Source organism: Parasteatoda tepidariorum, chromosome 3, assembly GCF_982258835.1.
Source record: "Parasteatoda tepidariorum strain Cologne lab strain chromosome 3, Ptep-v5.0, whole genome shotgun sequence".
Taxonomy (NCBI): Eukaryota; Metazoa; Arthropoda; class Arachnida; order Araneae; family Theridiidae; genus Parasteatoda; species Parasteatoda tepidariorum.
In genome coordinates, this window is record NC_141757.1 from 62,562,343 (window position 1) to 62,577,480 (window position 15,138).

Sequence of the window (15,138 nt, forward strand, 5' to 3'; positions counted from 1 at the left end):
TCTTACTTCCTCTCGAATCCTCGAAATGGATATATTAGGCAGAATATTACTTTATAGTGGTAAATTTAGACGCAACTTCTCCTAGAAGAGAGGAGGCCTCAGCACGGATTACCATAAACAAGAAATTTGATCCTTTAGTAGTAAAAAAGTAACGACATCTTTCTTATTTTCGAATACTAAGCGGCTTAATAACCGAATGTAGTGACATCTTTCTTATATTTCCTCCACTGCTCAGTTTGAGTTCGTTAAGTCGGATTGCTAAATTGATCCGTCCTGATTCCTTCCTTCTTCCAGGAGGAGTAAGCTGGTTGGCCGAGAGCAGTATTGCCAAGCAATGCTCAAATCAGTTAATTTCTAATCTGATGGATGCAATACAAAAATCGTGTTTTACTTAATTAATAAGGCTGAGCCATAGTGGCTCACGGGATAAAGCGTTCGCCTTCCAATGAGGTCAAACGGGTTCGAATCCCTGTGATGGCTGGTCGATCCGAAATTCGCACCCGTCTCTCATCGACCACAGTGCTGACGTAAAACTGACGTAAAATATCCTCAGTGGTAGACGGATTCATGGGTTAGAGTCCCCTTACCGTCAGACTAACTGTGGAAGGTTTTCGTGGTTTTCCTCCCCATGTAACGCAAATGAGGGTTAGTTCCATCAAATAGTCCACCACGATGGCAAATATCTCTTAATACTTGATCCAGGAGTTCCCTTGTTTTCTGTATTGCGTTTAAAATTACAAGGCTACAGAGTTGAACATTAGTAGTTGTAAACTCAAAAAATTGGCTCGACTGCTCAACGACGGTTATAAAATAAAATTACTTACGGAAAACCAACTAGACGGGCGGAAAAAAATAACAAATAAAAAAATAATCGAAATTATTTTAGCTTCGTTCTATGCCTTATATGCCTATGTCGTTACATGCCTTTCAGCTTTGTGTATGATTTCGTAATGCTGTTCAGTACTGATTTGTTGATTATTTTCTTTTTTTATAAACTCCGTACGGGTATTCAGCTAGTTATTTATACAAAGAAAAAACAGGCAATCTGGATGGAACTACTAAAGTTGTTATGAAGTGGTGAGCAATAGAGAGCAGAAGGCAGTAACTTCCTAGTTAATTCATAAATTAAAATGCTATTAATATAAACATGTCACTCATATAATTTTAAAATAGTAAATGAAATAAAGTAATCGCACAATGTTATTTTTTGTGAAATTTGTTGCAAATTTCAGTTCCATTTTATTTGTGACATAATACAACGATACTTTAAAACATAAAACAATACATAAAATTACAAAACAGGAGAAAAACTTTTAAGTATTACCTAAAGGATTGAAACTTCATTTGTCAGCAGCTTAATGTTAAAAAAGCGTAAATCATTATTTCATAACTTATGCTTTATTTAAATATTTTATTGCTTTCCAAAGTTGCAGAGGTACACTTTATAATTTTTATACTATGAGTTAGTCACTTTATGTGCCATTTTTCTTGTAAGAATGGAATTTATTTTCTCACATGCCATTGTAATAGAGGAATTTAGATCAAATGTAGTTAGCAACTAATAATCAATTGTAACCTTAGATATCCTCTCTTTTGACAGCAAATTAAAACACCAAGCGTGTGAATGCCATGAAGCAAATTAAAGTCTTTGAGATTTCTCCAATTGCAAGCTCTCAGACTAGAAATAAAGGAAAGACAAAATGATTATTTCGCTTTGTGAACGTATAAGCTTAAAATATAATGCGTAAAACAACGTGTAAGTTTCTATCTTACTCAAAGTTAAAATTTTACTAAAAAAATTTCATTAATTCAGTTTGTGATAATTTAAAAAATATTTAAAAGTATTTTAATGAGTTAAATTTAAAAAAAATTTAAATTGCGCTTGAAAAAATTAATCATTTGCCTTTCATTATATGTGATATCTGCATATGCATGCATTTATTTTGATTCAGACAAGATCAGCCAATTTTGTCGTAGCTACCTTAAGAAAAGCTATAGGCTTTATTTTTCATAAGATAAGTTTTATTTTATTATTTATTATTTTGTTACTTATCTGTTTAATTAATTACTTAAACGAAATATTGTTTATACCTTGTTTTCTATTTTCAATAGTTTAAAATGAAAAATTACGCTACGAGCATCAAGTGATAACTTTCTACACATCAACAAATCGAATTATCAATCTTATTTTCAGAATAATATCTCTTATTAGTCTTTGGTTATTCTTCCATTTTTAAATCAGTAGTAACGATTTTTAAATCTTTCATAACAGAACGGTGCGATAATTTTTCGAAAACAAAATTTATAGATTAATTCCCTAGTGATAAAAAATTGTATTATGAAATAAAGTCAGAGTAATATAGGTAAGGTAAAATTCTTAAATAATTTAAATCATGCAACGTCATGTTTGATATCTTCATTAACCTATCTTGAAATTTCTTTTCCTTTAAATGGAAAATCAGTTTTGAAATTGTGTTTGAAATTTAGCGAGTTTTCGTTTCTGAAGAATAGATATAAACGAAGCAATAAATTCGGAAGGAACAACCGAAACGGGACAAATTTTGTAATCGATTATTCATCATATACACAAAGTATTCATCATTTGAGCTATTTTAAGCGAAATGGGTCAAAATTTACAAAAAACTATTTGAAGCTTCTGCATTGCCTCATCATTGAGATTTCTTTTGACAAACTAGCTATTTAGGTGTTTCGTAATCTTCTGTTGGGGATGGCTTTCCCATGAAATTTTTCGGTCTTATTTTAATCTCTGTAAATTCTAAAGATTCGTTGTGCCCTCTGAAGCTTTTCCAATTGACACCATCTGCATAGCTGTCGTGTTTTCCTTGCAAATTAAGTCCATTCAGATTGGAATGGTGGCAACCACCATACCACCATCCACCTTTGAACATTTGAGCGCAATTTTCCTTATGAACGTCATTGTCCTTATCTTTCGTTGAGAATTTCATATTATTATGTACTTCTACCATGGAGTCACCTGCAATACATGATGGGTATACATTTAAGGCATTTTACCAGCAAAAAATTAATTGCTACTAAAACTCATAAGCAGTTTTAAGGATAATAAGCAAAACATAAAAATGATCTAATTTTCTTTTAAAATTATTGTCGTTATGCCTGTGGCCTTATCTATACTATGAAGAAACGCGTAAAAAGACCCTGCATAAATCTTATGGAAATTAAGTCTCTGTCAAATTAGCTGAACATTTAATATGCTGTAATTAAGCAGTGGTGACTCAGGTAATAGAGTTCTCGCCTCCCAATGAAGTGACTCAGGTTCGAATCCCAGCAATGTCTGCTTGTTATGAACTGTGTACGTGGCTCTCACCAATCCGCAACCAACCAGCAACACCAGCGCTGACGTAATATATCCCCAGTGGTAGACGGTTTCTGGCTTAGAGTTTCCTTGCTGTCGAGTTAACAGCAGGAGGCTTACGTGGCTTTCCTCTCCATGTTACGCAAATGCGAGTTAGTTCCATCAAAATGTCTTCCACAAAAGCTAGTTTGTCCCAATGCTTAATCTAGGATTTCCTATGTCTTCGGGACTGAGTCTAAAATTACAAAGTTACGGAGTTGAACATTAACAGTCGTAGACCGAAAATTGGGTCGGCTCTTCAACGACGATGATAAAATAAAATAAAATTTATGGTTTGGGGTTTCCGTATCTCGGAAACTATCCATTTTTGAACTTCATGTGAATGGTGACTTTCGATCAGAATGTTTTGAACTATATTAAACTTTCAGCCAATTTGACAGAGAATGAATTTCCATAAGATTTGTGAGGGGTCCTTCCCACTTTGCATTTCATCCTTTGTTTGGTTAAAGGATAATACGACAGGATACAAATTATTACATTGATCTCTGCTATATTTTGACCAAACGAGATTCTGACGCAAAGATATTTCGTCTAAATGATTTTCTGTCCTATAATATTTTGTCTAATTGAGGTAATTTAGCATGATCTATAGTTTGCGCGTGATTCTGACCCACGATATTTTGTCCCATGATTCTGTCTTAAGATATTTTTTTAGCATAGATTCTGATGCAAGATACTCCGTTTTGGTGATTCTCTGTCCTATGAGATGCTGTTTAAATGAGATTATTTATCTCGATGTAAGTTGAGAGATTAATGCGTACCTTTTTAGTCTAATATTCTTACATTTAGTTGGATTTTAAAATTTAATTATCGCTTAGAATATTTATCCCACGATTTTCACAGGTAGCGTAGATGTATCAAAAAATTTCATCTCACGATGTTCACCATAACTTATCAATCAAATTATTCTAATTTCTTTTCACATTAATAAAACAGATAATTATGGGAGCAAAATAAAGTAAAAAATAAATAATACTGTGCAAATGGAATATTTTAAAGAAATAATTAACTTAAAATGAAAAAAAAAATATTCAAAAGGCGATATAAGAAATTTTATTTTAATTTAGTGCTCCATCTCAATTAAAAAAAAATAGCTGAAATAGATACTTAAATTCTGTTATTTTTAATTTCCAGTTTAAGTCCGAATTGTAAGATTTAAATAAGTATATCTTTTTACCTGCATTTCCACTGTACTCTGCAATGTGGAGCGTGTAAAAGTGATCTTCATCGTCTATCCAAAATCTGTCATAGAGTGCATATCTCGATTCCCCAGCCATATCTTTCAGGTCAAAACGAACAGAATACAGTCGCTGATTAGTCAAACCGAAAATGTTGTCGTTGCCTAGTGATGGTAAAATAACTAGTTACAATCAAACAGTTTCAATATTTAAGGAAAAAAAATTACAGTACTTTAAAGAACACGTCGTTCAAAAATGGAAATAACAATTGTAAGATACGTATCTCAAGTTTCATAACTGAAGCGTTTAATTGAGCAATTGTATGTTAAAAAATATGTGCTCAATAATTGGCTTGGACGAAGAGAAATTTTAGAAAGAGAAATTAGCTGGCTAATCAAAGCCAAAAGTTGCAGTTGTCTAACAATGGTAAAATAACCAATTGTAATCAAACTATTTCATATTTGTAGTAAGGAAATTACAGTGTCTAATGTTCAATAAGAGTATGTATCTAGCAATAAAAAATAATCAAACTGCAAAAGAAGGAATCTATTAATGTAAAATAATAATATGTTAGACTTTCTATGTCTTGTCCATCTAAAGCATTGAGATCTTACCTCCATAACCATAAAGTATACTCAGTGGTAAACAAGATTGTGGGTTATATTTTCATCGCTGTTAAACTAATCATGACTGGTATGAGAGCGAATCACTCTATTTAACACAATTGTGGGTTAACTTTAATAAAAGAGCCCTACTAGAGGACAAAAAGACTAAGTGCTTTGTAGGGATTCACTTACAACAACAACTATAATAATAATAATAATATATTAAAATTACCACAATATAATGAAATAACTGAACAACACTATTTAAATAACAGTAAATCACCGAATAAATTGATTCTTTAACATCGGTGATGAAGAAAAATAAAAACTAGTAAAATAACTTACGGCTGAGGTTCAATACAGGATAAGTTATTTGGTGAGACACACTGGGACATACATAAAAACGCAATTTATACATAGTTAGAAAGCTACTTTAAGTTCCAAAAATTTTACCCAGCCAAAACTCCTTCTCCATATCGCCAAATCCAGTTTTATAACTTAACCATTCTCTGAAAAAGTAGTCTCTAGGCATGGAAAAATTTTTTCGCCTTTGAATGACCTAAAAATACGAGCACTATATTAAAATTTAAGCAATACTTTGATTTGAATATATTTATTAGTATCATGTAATTAAATCATAAGAAACAAGCATTAGCAAATTTAATTTAGATCTTAGATTGTTAAATATAATTTAATTACACGCGTGTGAAGGTATCTTTTTAACTTACTGTCCATCCTCCACCATCGGTTATCATGTCGCAATAGACATCTAGAGGTTTTTCCTGTATTATTCGATTTCGTGGCCAAACAACATAAATTCCACTTTTATTGGTCCCTGATTTTAGCAACTCTTCGCAATCCACTGGCTTGGCATCACGCAGATTCAACTCATTGTTCAGATCTGTAAAGTAGACGCTTTAGGTATCTAAGATCTATAACATTGGATACTTAAATTCGACTATAGTCTTGTTAAAAATATAAAGAACACTTACTTGAAACAAAACCTTCCTTAGCTTTATCTATCATTTCCACAGCAATATCCAAATATGGAATTGTCTTCTGATACTTTGGACATGCAGGTGATATATTTTCTTTCCCATTGCAAATAGACAGAAATAATATGATAATTGTAACGACTGTAAATGATTTCCTAAAATTAATCAAGTCAAAAATTAACTTTTTAAACTTGGCTATTAAAATGTCTTTTAATGATTAGAATTAACTGAATATCGTAAAAAATGCCTTCAATATCAACTAATCAATTGGACTGCATACCTGCCAACTCTTCCGGATTTTCCGGAAGATTTTATTTTCATATTTGAAGTGGTGGTAATACTCAGGTTATTCCAATTAATTTTTTGAATTATAATGATAATTATAAATGAGTTTGACTACCACTACATAGAAATAATTATAAACAATATATGAAAGCATAATTATTCTTGCTCACGTGAATTTCAACGGGATCGAAATATAAATATATTTTTGAGTCAGACTGTTTTTCATTCATTGTTTTACAACCACTCTGAAAATCCATTCTCGGAAAGAGTGAAAGTTGGCAGGTATGGGACTTGGCAATTAAAAGGTCTTTTAGCTATCGGAATTAACTGAATATCAGAACAAATGTATTCACTGTTATGTGAGAATATTTTCACAGCTTTAAGGGGTCACAGTACCTTTGCAACAATTTTTTAAAATAAAGGTATAATCATTAATTTTGAGGATGCTTTACATGCTCATTTAAGTTATAATCAATAATTTATCTTCAAAAAATGATTAAACTGCTTAGTTTTTTTTAAATTTTAAAAAAAGTCGAAAAAATTCTAAATTTTTAAATCCCTAAGGCTTTTTTATTTTAACATATTTTCAAAAAAAGTTTTTTTCAGAGTGCTTGCAATATTTATCTTAACAATTTTGTGCATTCATTTGTTGATATATCAATTAGAATACTTTTTATAGATTATTTTGTAAAAAAGTAGGAAAAAAGGGTAAAAACTCCTGTTAGGTATATATAACATGCCGTAAAAGTTGTAATACCTCATAAAATGCTTATTCCATGCACAGTTTAAATAAGAGTATTATACTCAAGATAAAAAAGTTTACTTCAAAGCTTTATCTCAAAAAGAAAAAATTCCTTAGGGATTTAATTAAGATTAAGACACAAAATTATCATCTATGCGAAAAAGCACTTTGAAGTCAGACTGCTGAGCAAGTTTCTGTATTAGAACAATTTAAAATCATTCATAACTTTTTTAAAAATGTAGATAGAGAGATGAATTTTTTTCTGTACATTTGAAATAGTTTGAAGTTTTATTATAAGTAATAAAAATTTTTTTGGTATTTTTGTCATTTTTTGGGTACTGTGACCCTTTAAATAGATTTTTTTTGTTGAATAGCAGTTAGTGACTTTATTATTTATTTTGACAAACTTTTTTTTGAAAACTATTCAATGCATTATGAATTCAAATCAGTCTACACAAAATTTGCCGGAATGGCATGTGTGTTCCTCAGAGTGGCCAACAAATCTGCCCTGTAAATGCCTGAATTGACAATGACAACAAGGATGGGAATTGGAAATTAAAAAAAAAATCGATACACATTACGGTTTCAGAAACATCTGTTTAGATAATATTCCAAAGTAAGAGTTTGTTATTTAATTTTAAAATTACTTGAGTGAAGTTTTTAAATTTTCTTTTCTTGCTAAGAAATTTTGGTATCCCCAAGATCTGCCTTAATTAGGCGTTAATAACCAACTATACATACGAATGCATTTACTTGAAAATTGGAGAAAAAAAATTTGAAAATCACACAGCTATTTCGAATTTTGTAGACACTGTTCGTGATTATAAATTCTACGCCAATTACTACGCAGTTGCTGCTCACAATACAGTATTTTATCCCATTCCAATAGACGAATTATTTTTCGAACGAAATATCTTATTCTTTAAAAGTATTCCCACTAGTACTTCCACATTTATCTTATATGAGTTAGTCAAAGTTAAATTAAAATTTCAGAATTTCATCGCACATCTTAATTACAGAAAACTCTGTCTGTGCCTTTGCAATTTTGATAAATTAAAAATGTTCTTTGTTTGAAATTTAGGCAGCTGTTCTTAAAATCTAAGTAAAATTTTGTTAGTACTATTTTTTTTGTTAAATTAAGAACTACTTAATTATTATTTTTTTATGATTTTCAAGAAAAATTTCAATAGTAAGTGATATTTTCAGAAAAGTAAACTAAACTGCTAAAATGTTTGACAAATGTTTTTGACACCGTGGCCCTTTTTTCATTCAAAGATAATAATTTTGAAATAAGTAAAATTAAAATGAATCTATTATTGACGAAATTTTGGAATTGTTTTCTGGTATTAAATTTTTTGTGTCAGAAAATAAAATGGAGTAAGATGTTTCTAAGAGAAAAACTATTGCTCCAAATACAGTGGAGCATCGTTTATACGACGCCGAAGGGACCACCGTAAAACGTCGTATAAACGATAACGTCGTATAATCGATTATTACTTCTAAAACTGAAACTAACTCTGTTTTCAGTTAATTTTAATGTTTAACGTGTTGATTTACATAAATTTCTAAATTAGACAAAGCAAAACAAACAAATAACCAAAGAAGAAAAATTGCAGTGAGCAATTTGAATGTATGTTACCTTTAATTATATTTTCTTGCTATTAGTCTCTGCAATGCTTTGAGTAGCGAGTTGATCTTACTGCTTTCTATGATGCTATTTTAAATTTCTAATCACAGCCAAATATAATGGCTGAAGCGCACTTGTGCAATTCGGGAAAAAAGATAACTTTTACATTTTCCAAAATAATTAGTATCGATGGGTGCGCTGAACATAGGTCGATGAATAGCAAAATTTTTCGATTTTGCCTCTTCGTAACATTGTCTAGTTTTTTCAGTCATCTAGTAAAAATTACGGTCGTCATCCAAGCATTCTTGTTGACACCCTTTTCTGTATCATTCATGTTGGCAAATGTCGCCCTTTTTTAAAATACACAAGAAAAAATAAAAAATTAAATAAACGTGAACAAAATCTAAAAACCGACGTATAACCGATTCTGCGCGTCGTATAAACGATATATTTTTACATTAAAATGAATAGGAATGATTTGGGACCACACTAAAACGTCGTATAAATGTAAACGTCGTATAAGTGATCGTCGTATAAACGATGCTCCACTGTACATAGATAGTTATTTTTAAAAATCATTTTGATTTGATAAATAAAGTAATACATATTAATTTACTTTGTATGTAACAAATTATTCCATAAGTTTAAAGATGATTTTTTAAGGTGTTCCAAATTAGTTAGTCACTTTTATCGCTTTTTTTGAATGGCAAATATGAATACAAGTTTTTTGTATTTAAAGAAGTTAGGTGGAAGAACCCTAAAAAGTATGAGCTTCAGCAAAATCTTAATATTATTAACATTCTGAAAAAAATGAATATTGATAGAGTCAAGTAATTTTTTAAGGATGCTAAACTAAGTATTAAGCTATGTCCATATTCTGAAGGCAAAAATATAGCTTATAGGAGGACTAAGGTGAACTTTTAATAATACATTAACCTGCATGGTAACTACATTTTCTCATTTCATATTCACTTGATATCCTTAGTTATATAGTGATTTATTACTATATATTGATTATAATTAATATATATTGATCATAGTATTCTTGTCGTATGATTTTCCATCTTCTGGTAAATGGAAGATCTATTATTTCAAGACAAAACAGTGAGTGATCTGGTTAGTTATCAAGTTAGTAATCTTGTTGTATGATTTTCCATCTTTTGGGAAATACAGGACCTACTATTTCAGAGCAAATCAGTGAGTGATCTTTTCGTCTTTTTATAATGGACTTATTTTATAACAACATTTGATTCAGTTGCGTCTTGTATGTAGAGTTTCTCAAATTTGGCATATTATAAGATAATAAAATCTGGAGTTCTCTGTATTGGAAAACCATAGAATATAAACGAGTTAGATGGAAATGCTTAATTAACCCTTCTAAGGCAGAATTTTAATGAAAATTTTTTTCATACTTTTTTCATAGTTTTGTATTAATTTTGGTCTAAATAAAAGAAATTATAATATTAATCATTTTTAATAATTTATGGTTAGGAAGCAGCATGAAATACCGGTGTCTTTTTATGTGTTAAAGGTAAAATCTTCAAAACACGGCTCACTGCAGAACAATAATTTTCCAAGTTTGCAGTGTTTTGTAAATATTTATATCTAAGAGAAACAGTTGCTCATCATTGAATTTCTTTAATTTACGAAGTCAATTACTGATAAATTTCTGAATATGAATGAAAAAAAATTTGAACTACTTTTTTTGACTTTATATTTTATAGTACAGATATGATTCCAATTATCAAAGTAATAATGTTTTAAATGCAATAATGTAAGTAATCAAATTAATTAAACTCCGATAATTTTTTAGTAACTTTTAGACTGTTTTTACAATTGCAAAAATTCAAAAATATACTTTTTTAGTAACTAAACATACGAGTGTTTATTTTTTTTACCTGTAACAAAAACTGCTTATTTACTTTAATTCTTAATTCAGAAACTTTTTCCTGAAAGTGATTATTTCTCTTTGAACAGAAAAAAAATTAAAATTTTTGCTTTAAGAAAAATTTTGGCGCGTAATTGAAATATTCATTTTTAGAGCGACTCATAAACGAATGATAATTGTCATTATTTAAACTATATAATGAGCAGGGGCTTGTGAAAATCGTAGTATAAATGAGAAAGTCACTTAAAAAAGGTAGTGCATAAGTGAGAGGTCACTGTACATATCGCTAGATCAAAACTAAAACGACACTTCTGCACTCACTTCTCATTCAAATAACATGAGAAGTGAGTGCAGAAGTGTTGTTTTAGTTTTGAACCAGCGATATATCTTCCTATTCAAAATTAAAGTTAAGTCATGCTATATGCATTTAATTGTTATCAAATAAAATTAATTACTGTTGTACTTACTATAATTCGCATGTTTAACTCAATTTTCCGTTTATTTACAGAAAATCAATATTCTCTGCTAAAATTATTATAAAATATTTACGATACAATTACTATCATAGATACAATCTTTGAAAAATTATAGTTTTATTTTAGTTTATAATAGTAGTTTATTTTTCTTGAAAATAATATTTCTTCTACTATAATTTTGAGGAGTTTAATACAATTTATTCTCTCTTGGCTATTTCTTGATAAACATGTTATCATGATTCTGGATATGAAACCAAAAGTGGTTACAAAATTACGAAAAATAGAAATATCTTGACTTATTTGCGATTTGTACGCAAAATTTCCGAAATGAGTTATTAAATCTCCAATTAAAACTAAACTGTTCACATTTATCTTTAACTTTATTAAATACTTGTCACTAGTTTTCAATTTTTATTACATTTAACTAGTGACACGCATACATAAAATAGATAAATATCAGCATGTCTTCTGAATTTAAAAGTATAAGTTAAAATATATTTTCAGTTAAGAAAGCAAAGTTATTGTATTAAAATGAATTTCATAGTATTTTGTTTCCCCCCAAAATAAATTTTGATCTTCAAAAAATTTAAAAATAACTACTTTTTGCTTTTATAATTTTTGCTTTTTGTTATCATTTATAATTATTTTAATTTTAATATCTCTATTTCCCATGATTTGAAATAAATATCTTTTTAACTGTATTAAATAGAGTCAATTTAGTTGGAGCACCATTAATAACATTGACTTCAGAATATTTATATAAATATTTTTAACTGCATAAATGTATTCTAAAAAAGTAACTGAAACTGTTAATTCCGAATAAAAATCATTTCTTCATAACAAAATACATTAAATGAGGATGAAAAAAACTTACATATTTGGAAGATTTTCTTCAATTCTTACCATTTCTGCAAATGTATAATTCTGACATTTCCTTATTTATAGTTTCGATCGAAATAATATCCAGTGTACTATGACGTATTTCCTAAAATTCTACGCAAATCCAGTTAACTTTTTTAAAAAGTGTCCGATGAAAGAATTAATTGCAATGCTCGACAAACATATCATACAGTAAACTCCTTGTTTCGGGACCTCTAAAAATATTAAAATAAAGCAATCATTTATCACCTTTTTAATAGGGAACACCCAATTTAATTAAATGGTAAAATATGAGACGTTTTTAGCTAATAAAACATCTCATATTTGTTTCTGAGTAATACCCATTTTTATTTTTTTCAAATCTAAGATGATTAAAATAATATATGTTACATCAATTACTTGTTTAAATAAGCTTTATGAAAATATCTAATTAATTAGTTGCAAAATTAACAATTAAATTTAATGTAAAAAATAAATATGTTTAATAAAAATCTAAGAGAGAGAGAGAGAGAGAGAGAGAGAGAGAGAGAGAGAGAGAGAGTAGTCATTTTAAAATTCGATACATTTAAATTGCACAGGCGGTGGTATTTTTCGTAACAGTTTTAATTAATTTGTTCTATTTTAACTTGTAGATTCAATATGTGTATATAAAACATTCCAAAATAAAGGATTTGTAATGTTTTTCTTCGAGCCAGTAGTATGGCTGTACAATATATTTTTAAGGGGTAGGGATAGGCTGGTTGATAGGGCATTGGTCCCATGTGCAAGTGGTCATGAGTTCGACCCCAGCCGGCCGAAGGCTCCTCTTGTAGCAAATGGGGCAAGTTAAATCTGTCGATGTCACAAAGTCTCACAAATTCCCATAACAAATTATATCTTTTGGAGTACTGAATTGGCGAATGATCGTTCGCTGATTCAAGTAAAAAATATTATGAATGGAGGAATGAATGGCTCAACCTTTTAAAACGGGTTGTGACGTGTGTGTGGCTGAAATCGTATTCTTGGCCATATATGGTGCAACTGAAAAACAAGAAACGCACCCTCTGCTTTAAATTTGCTTTTTTCACCAAGCAGGCATGCTGGTATTCAGCAGATTGGAATTAGAAACAACATAACAACATGTATTTTTAAATTTCAAACACAAAAGTCATGAAGCTTATTTTATATCGGTAATTCTTTTACAATTGATTTTCTCCTTTTCTATATTAATAGTTATAAAATTTCTTAGACGGTGAAATAATAGATAGTCCTATATCTGATTTACTTCTATTTGAAAAATCCTTTGTGAAGTAAATTTTTATTTGATTTTATAATTTTGCTTAACCCACTGACGGTTTTGATATTTTAATTTTGACCTCTTCCAAATGGTTGCAATATTTAGAAACTGCGGTTCCTGAAATAGCCGCTTGCCTTTTCTAAAACCCCTTGCCAAACGGTAAGAGATAATTCCTCCCCCCTTACAATGGAAAACGGTGGTTTGAAGGGCCATTTTTCTCCTATTATTTACTTGACAGGTGGGGTGGTTTACTTCTTGAGGTGTTGTAATTATAGACTGTCCGCACTATCCACTTTGCTGAGGTCATTTTGAACATGAAATAAATACTTTTGCAACCTGTTTGAAAATATTTCATATGATCTGTGAGTGAGCATAGAATCTCTTGCGGAAAAAAAAAAGAAAAAGAAACAAGTAAAATCTAGTGTTGCGTTTTAAAATTTGGTTTTATCAATATTTTTCTCTTTATCATATCATTGTCCATTTTATTACAGTATTTTTTGTGGATAACGTAGAGTATTTTATATAGGATACATCAAGATGTATCTAAAAATAATCCGGCATATTATGTAGAAGTGCAAGTGTTTAATTAATTTGGAGTAATCAACTTTCCCATTAATAGTATAAAGACAGAAATATTCTTTGAAGTTGTGCGAAATATTTCAAACAAACCTTTTTTAATAATTCATTTGCATTAAATCGGTTATTTAAAAAATGGCACGGGTATTTTTTTTTTAACTTTTTTTTTTAGAATGAAATAATAAGTATTTATTCTAGAGATAAAGTAAATATGGTAATAATATTTCGGTTTTTATTTTTTTAACAATGCAAAGGTTTATTTCGAAGTTATAAAAATAGTAGTAAAACGAAAATAAAATATCTATTTTAATTATTAAGTCCATTCAACAAAAATTCATTTAATAAAAGTTTAAAATAATGATATCAATTCACGGCTCTCGTTTTTTCTACATTAAATAAATGTTATGACAGATGAATAAAGAGTCTAGTTGTGATGCAATTCATTTCTTTTCTGTACAAATCTAAATTTATACCTAAAAACATAGCAAAGCCAATGCTAACTCGATTTAGTAAAATATGTGACTTATGCTCATTTTGAAATTATCTATTTAATTTCTAGATATGATGAAAGTTCGTATGAACACTTAGTAGCAAAATAAAAATTACTAAATATTTAGTTTTTGTTTCTTCAGCTGTTTAGACTTTAACTCTTTTAATTATTAACTTTGCATATTTCATGAAACTATATCTCGTTCATTATAACTATTCAATAATACTTTTATATTTACTCCAGCACATTAATTTGTGTAATTTAAGTCCACTTTACCTTAATTGAGTTATTTTATTAGAGTTTGTTACAATCATCAGAAGTTGATGGTATATTTTTATAAATTTACTATCAACACATAATTTGTAGAGACTTTACTTTTAACATTTAGCTCCCTTATTTTCTCTTATATTTTTGTAAATCAGGGAGGGACATCAGATTGACTATATATTATAAATCCCAAAGCTTAGGGAGCAATTAGAGTTGAAAGTTAAATAAGCTTAATTTACATTTCTTAACACATCCCTTTATTTTTTTATAAAAAAATAATGCGCAATAATTTATTTGAGATTTTTGTAAAACTTTTTTACTATTACTTGTCCCGAATACTCTATACTAAGAAACCTATTCCAGAACGTTTCTCTATCGTTTTCTACACATTGTTAAAGTTTCCCAGGGTTTCAAAAATTGTGCGTTACTGTGATATATAGTTATGAATGAGTAGTTTTTC

At 29.3% G+C, this 15,138-nt stretch overlaps 1 protein-coding gene across 1 annotated transcript; it reads right to left on the reverse strand.

Moving 5' to 3' along the window:
- Positions 1-1,226: 1,226 nt before the first annotated feature.
- Positions 1,227-12,219, reverse strand: LOC107438012 (techylectin-like protein). Its single transcript, XM_016050169.4, has 6 exons — positions 12,065-12,219; positions 6,170-6,327; positions 5,906-6,078; positions 5,631-5,736; positions 4,572-4,736; positions 1,227-2,995 (listed from the first exon to the last, which is right to left on the reverse strand). The coding sequence occupies exons 1-6, from the start codon at positions 12,094-12,096 to the stop codon at positions 2,697-2,699; spliced, it is 933 nt and encodes a 310-aa protein (XP_015905655.2). The 5' UTR covers positions 12,097-12,219; the 3' UTR covers positions 1,227-2,696.
- Positions 12,220-15,138: the final 2,919 nt, after the last annotated feature.

Coding starts and splice junctions, on each gene's coding strand:
- LOC107438012 (XM_016050169.4), bottom strand. CDS start 12,096: ATGGTAAGAATTGAAGAAAATCTTCCAAATAT. Junction 5,737..5,905: donor CCGATGGTGGAGGATGGACA/GTAAGTTAAAAA, acceptor TCGTATTTTTAG/GTCATTCAAAGGCGAAAAAA. Junction 2,996..4,571: donor AGAGTACAGTGGAAATGCAG/GTAAAAAGATAT, acceptor CATGTATTGCAG/GTGACTCCATGGTAGAAGTA.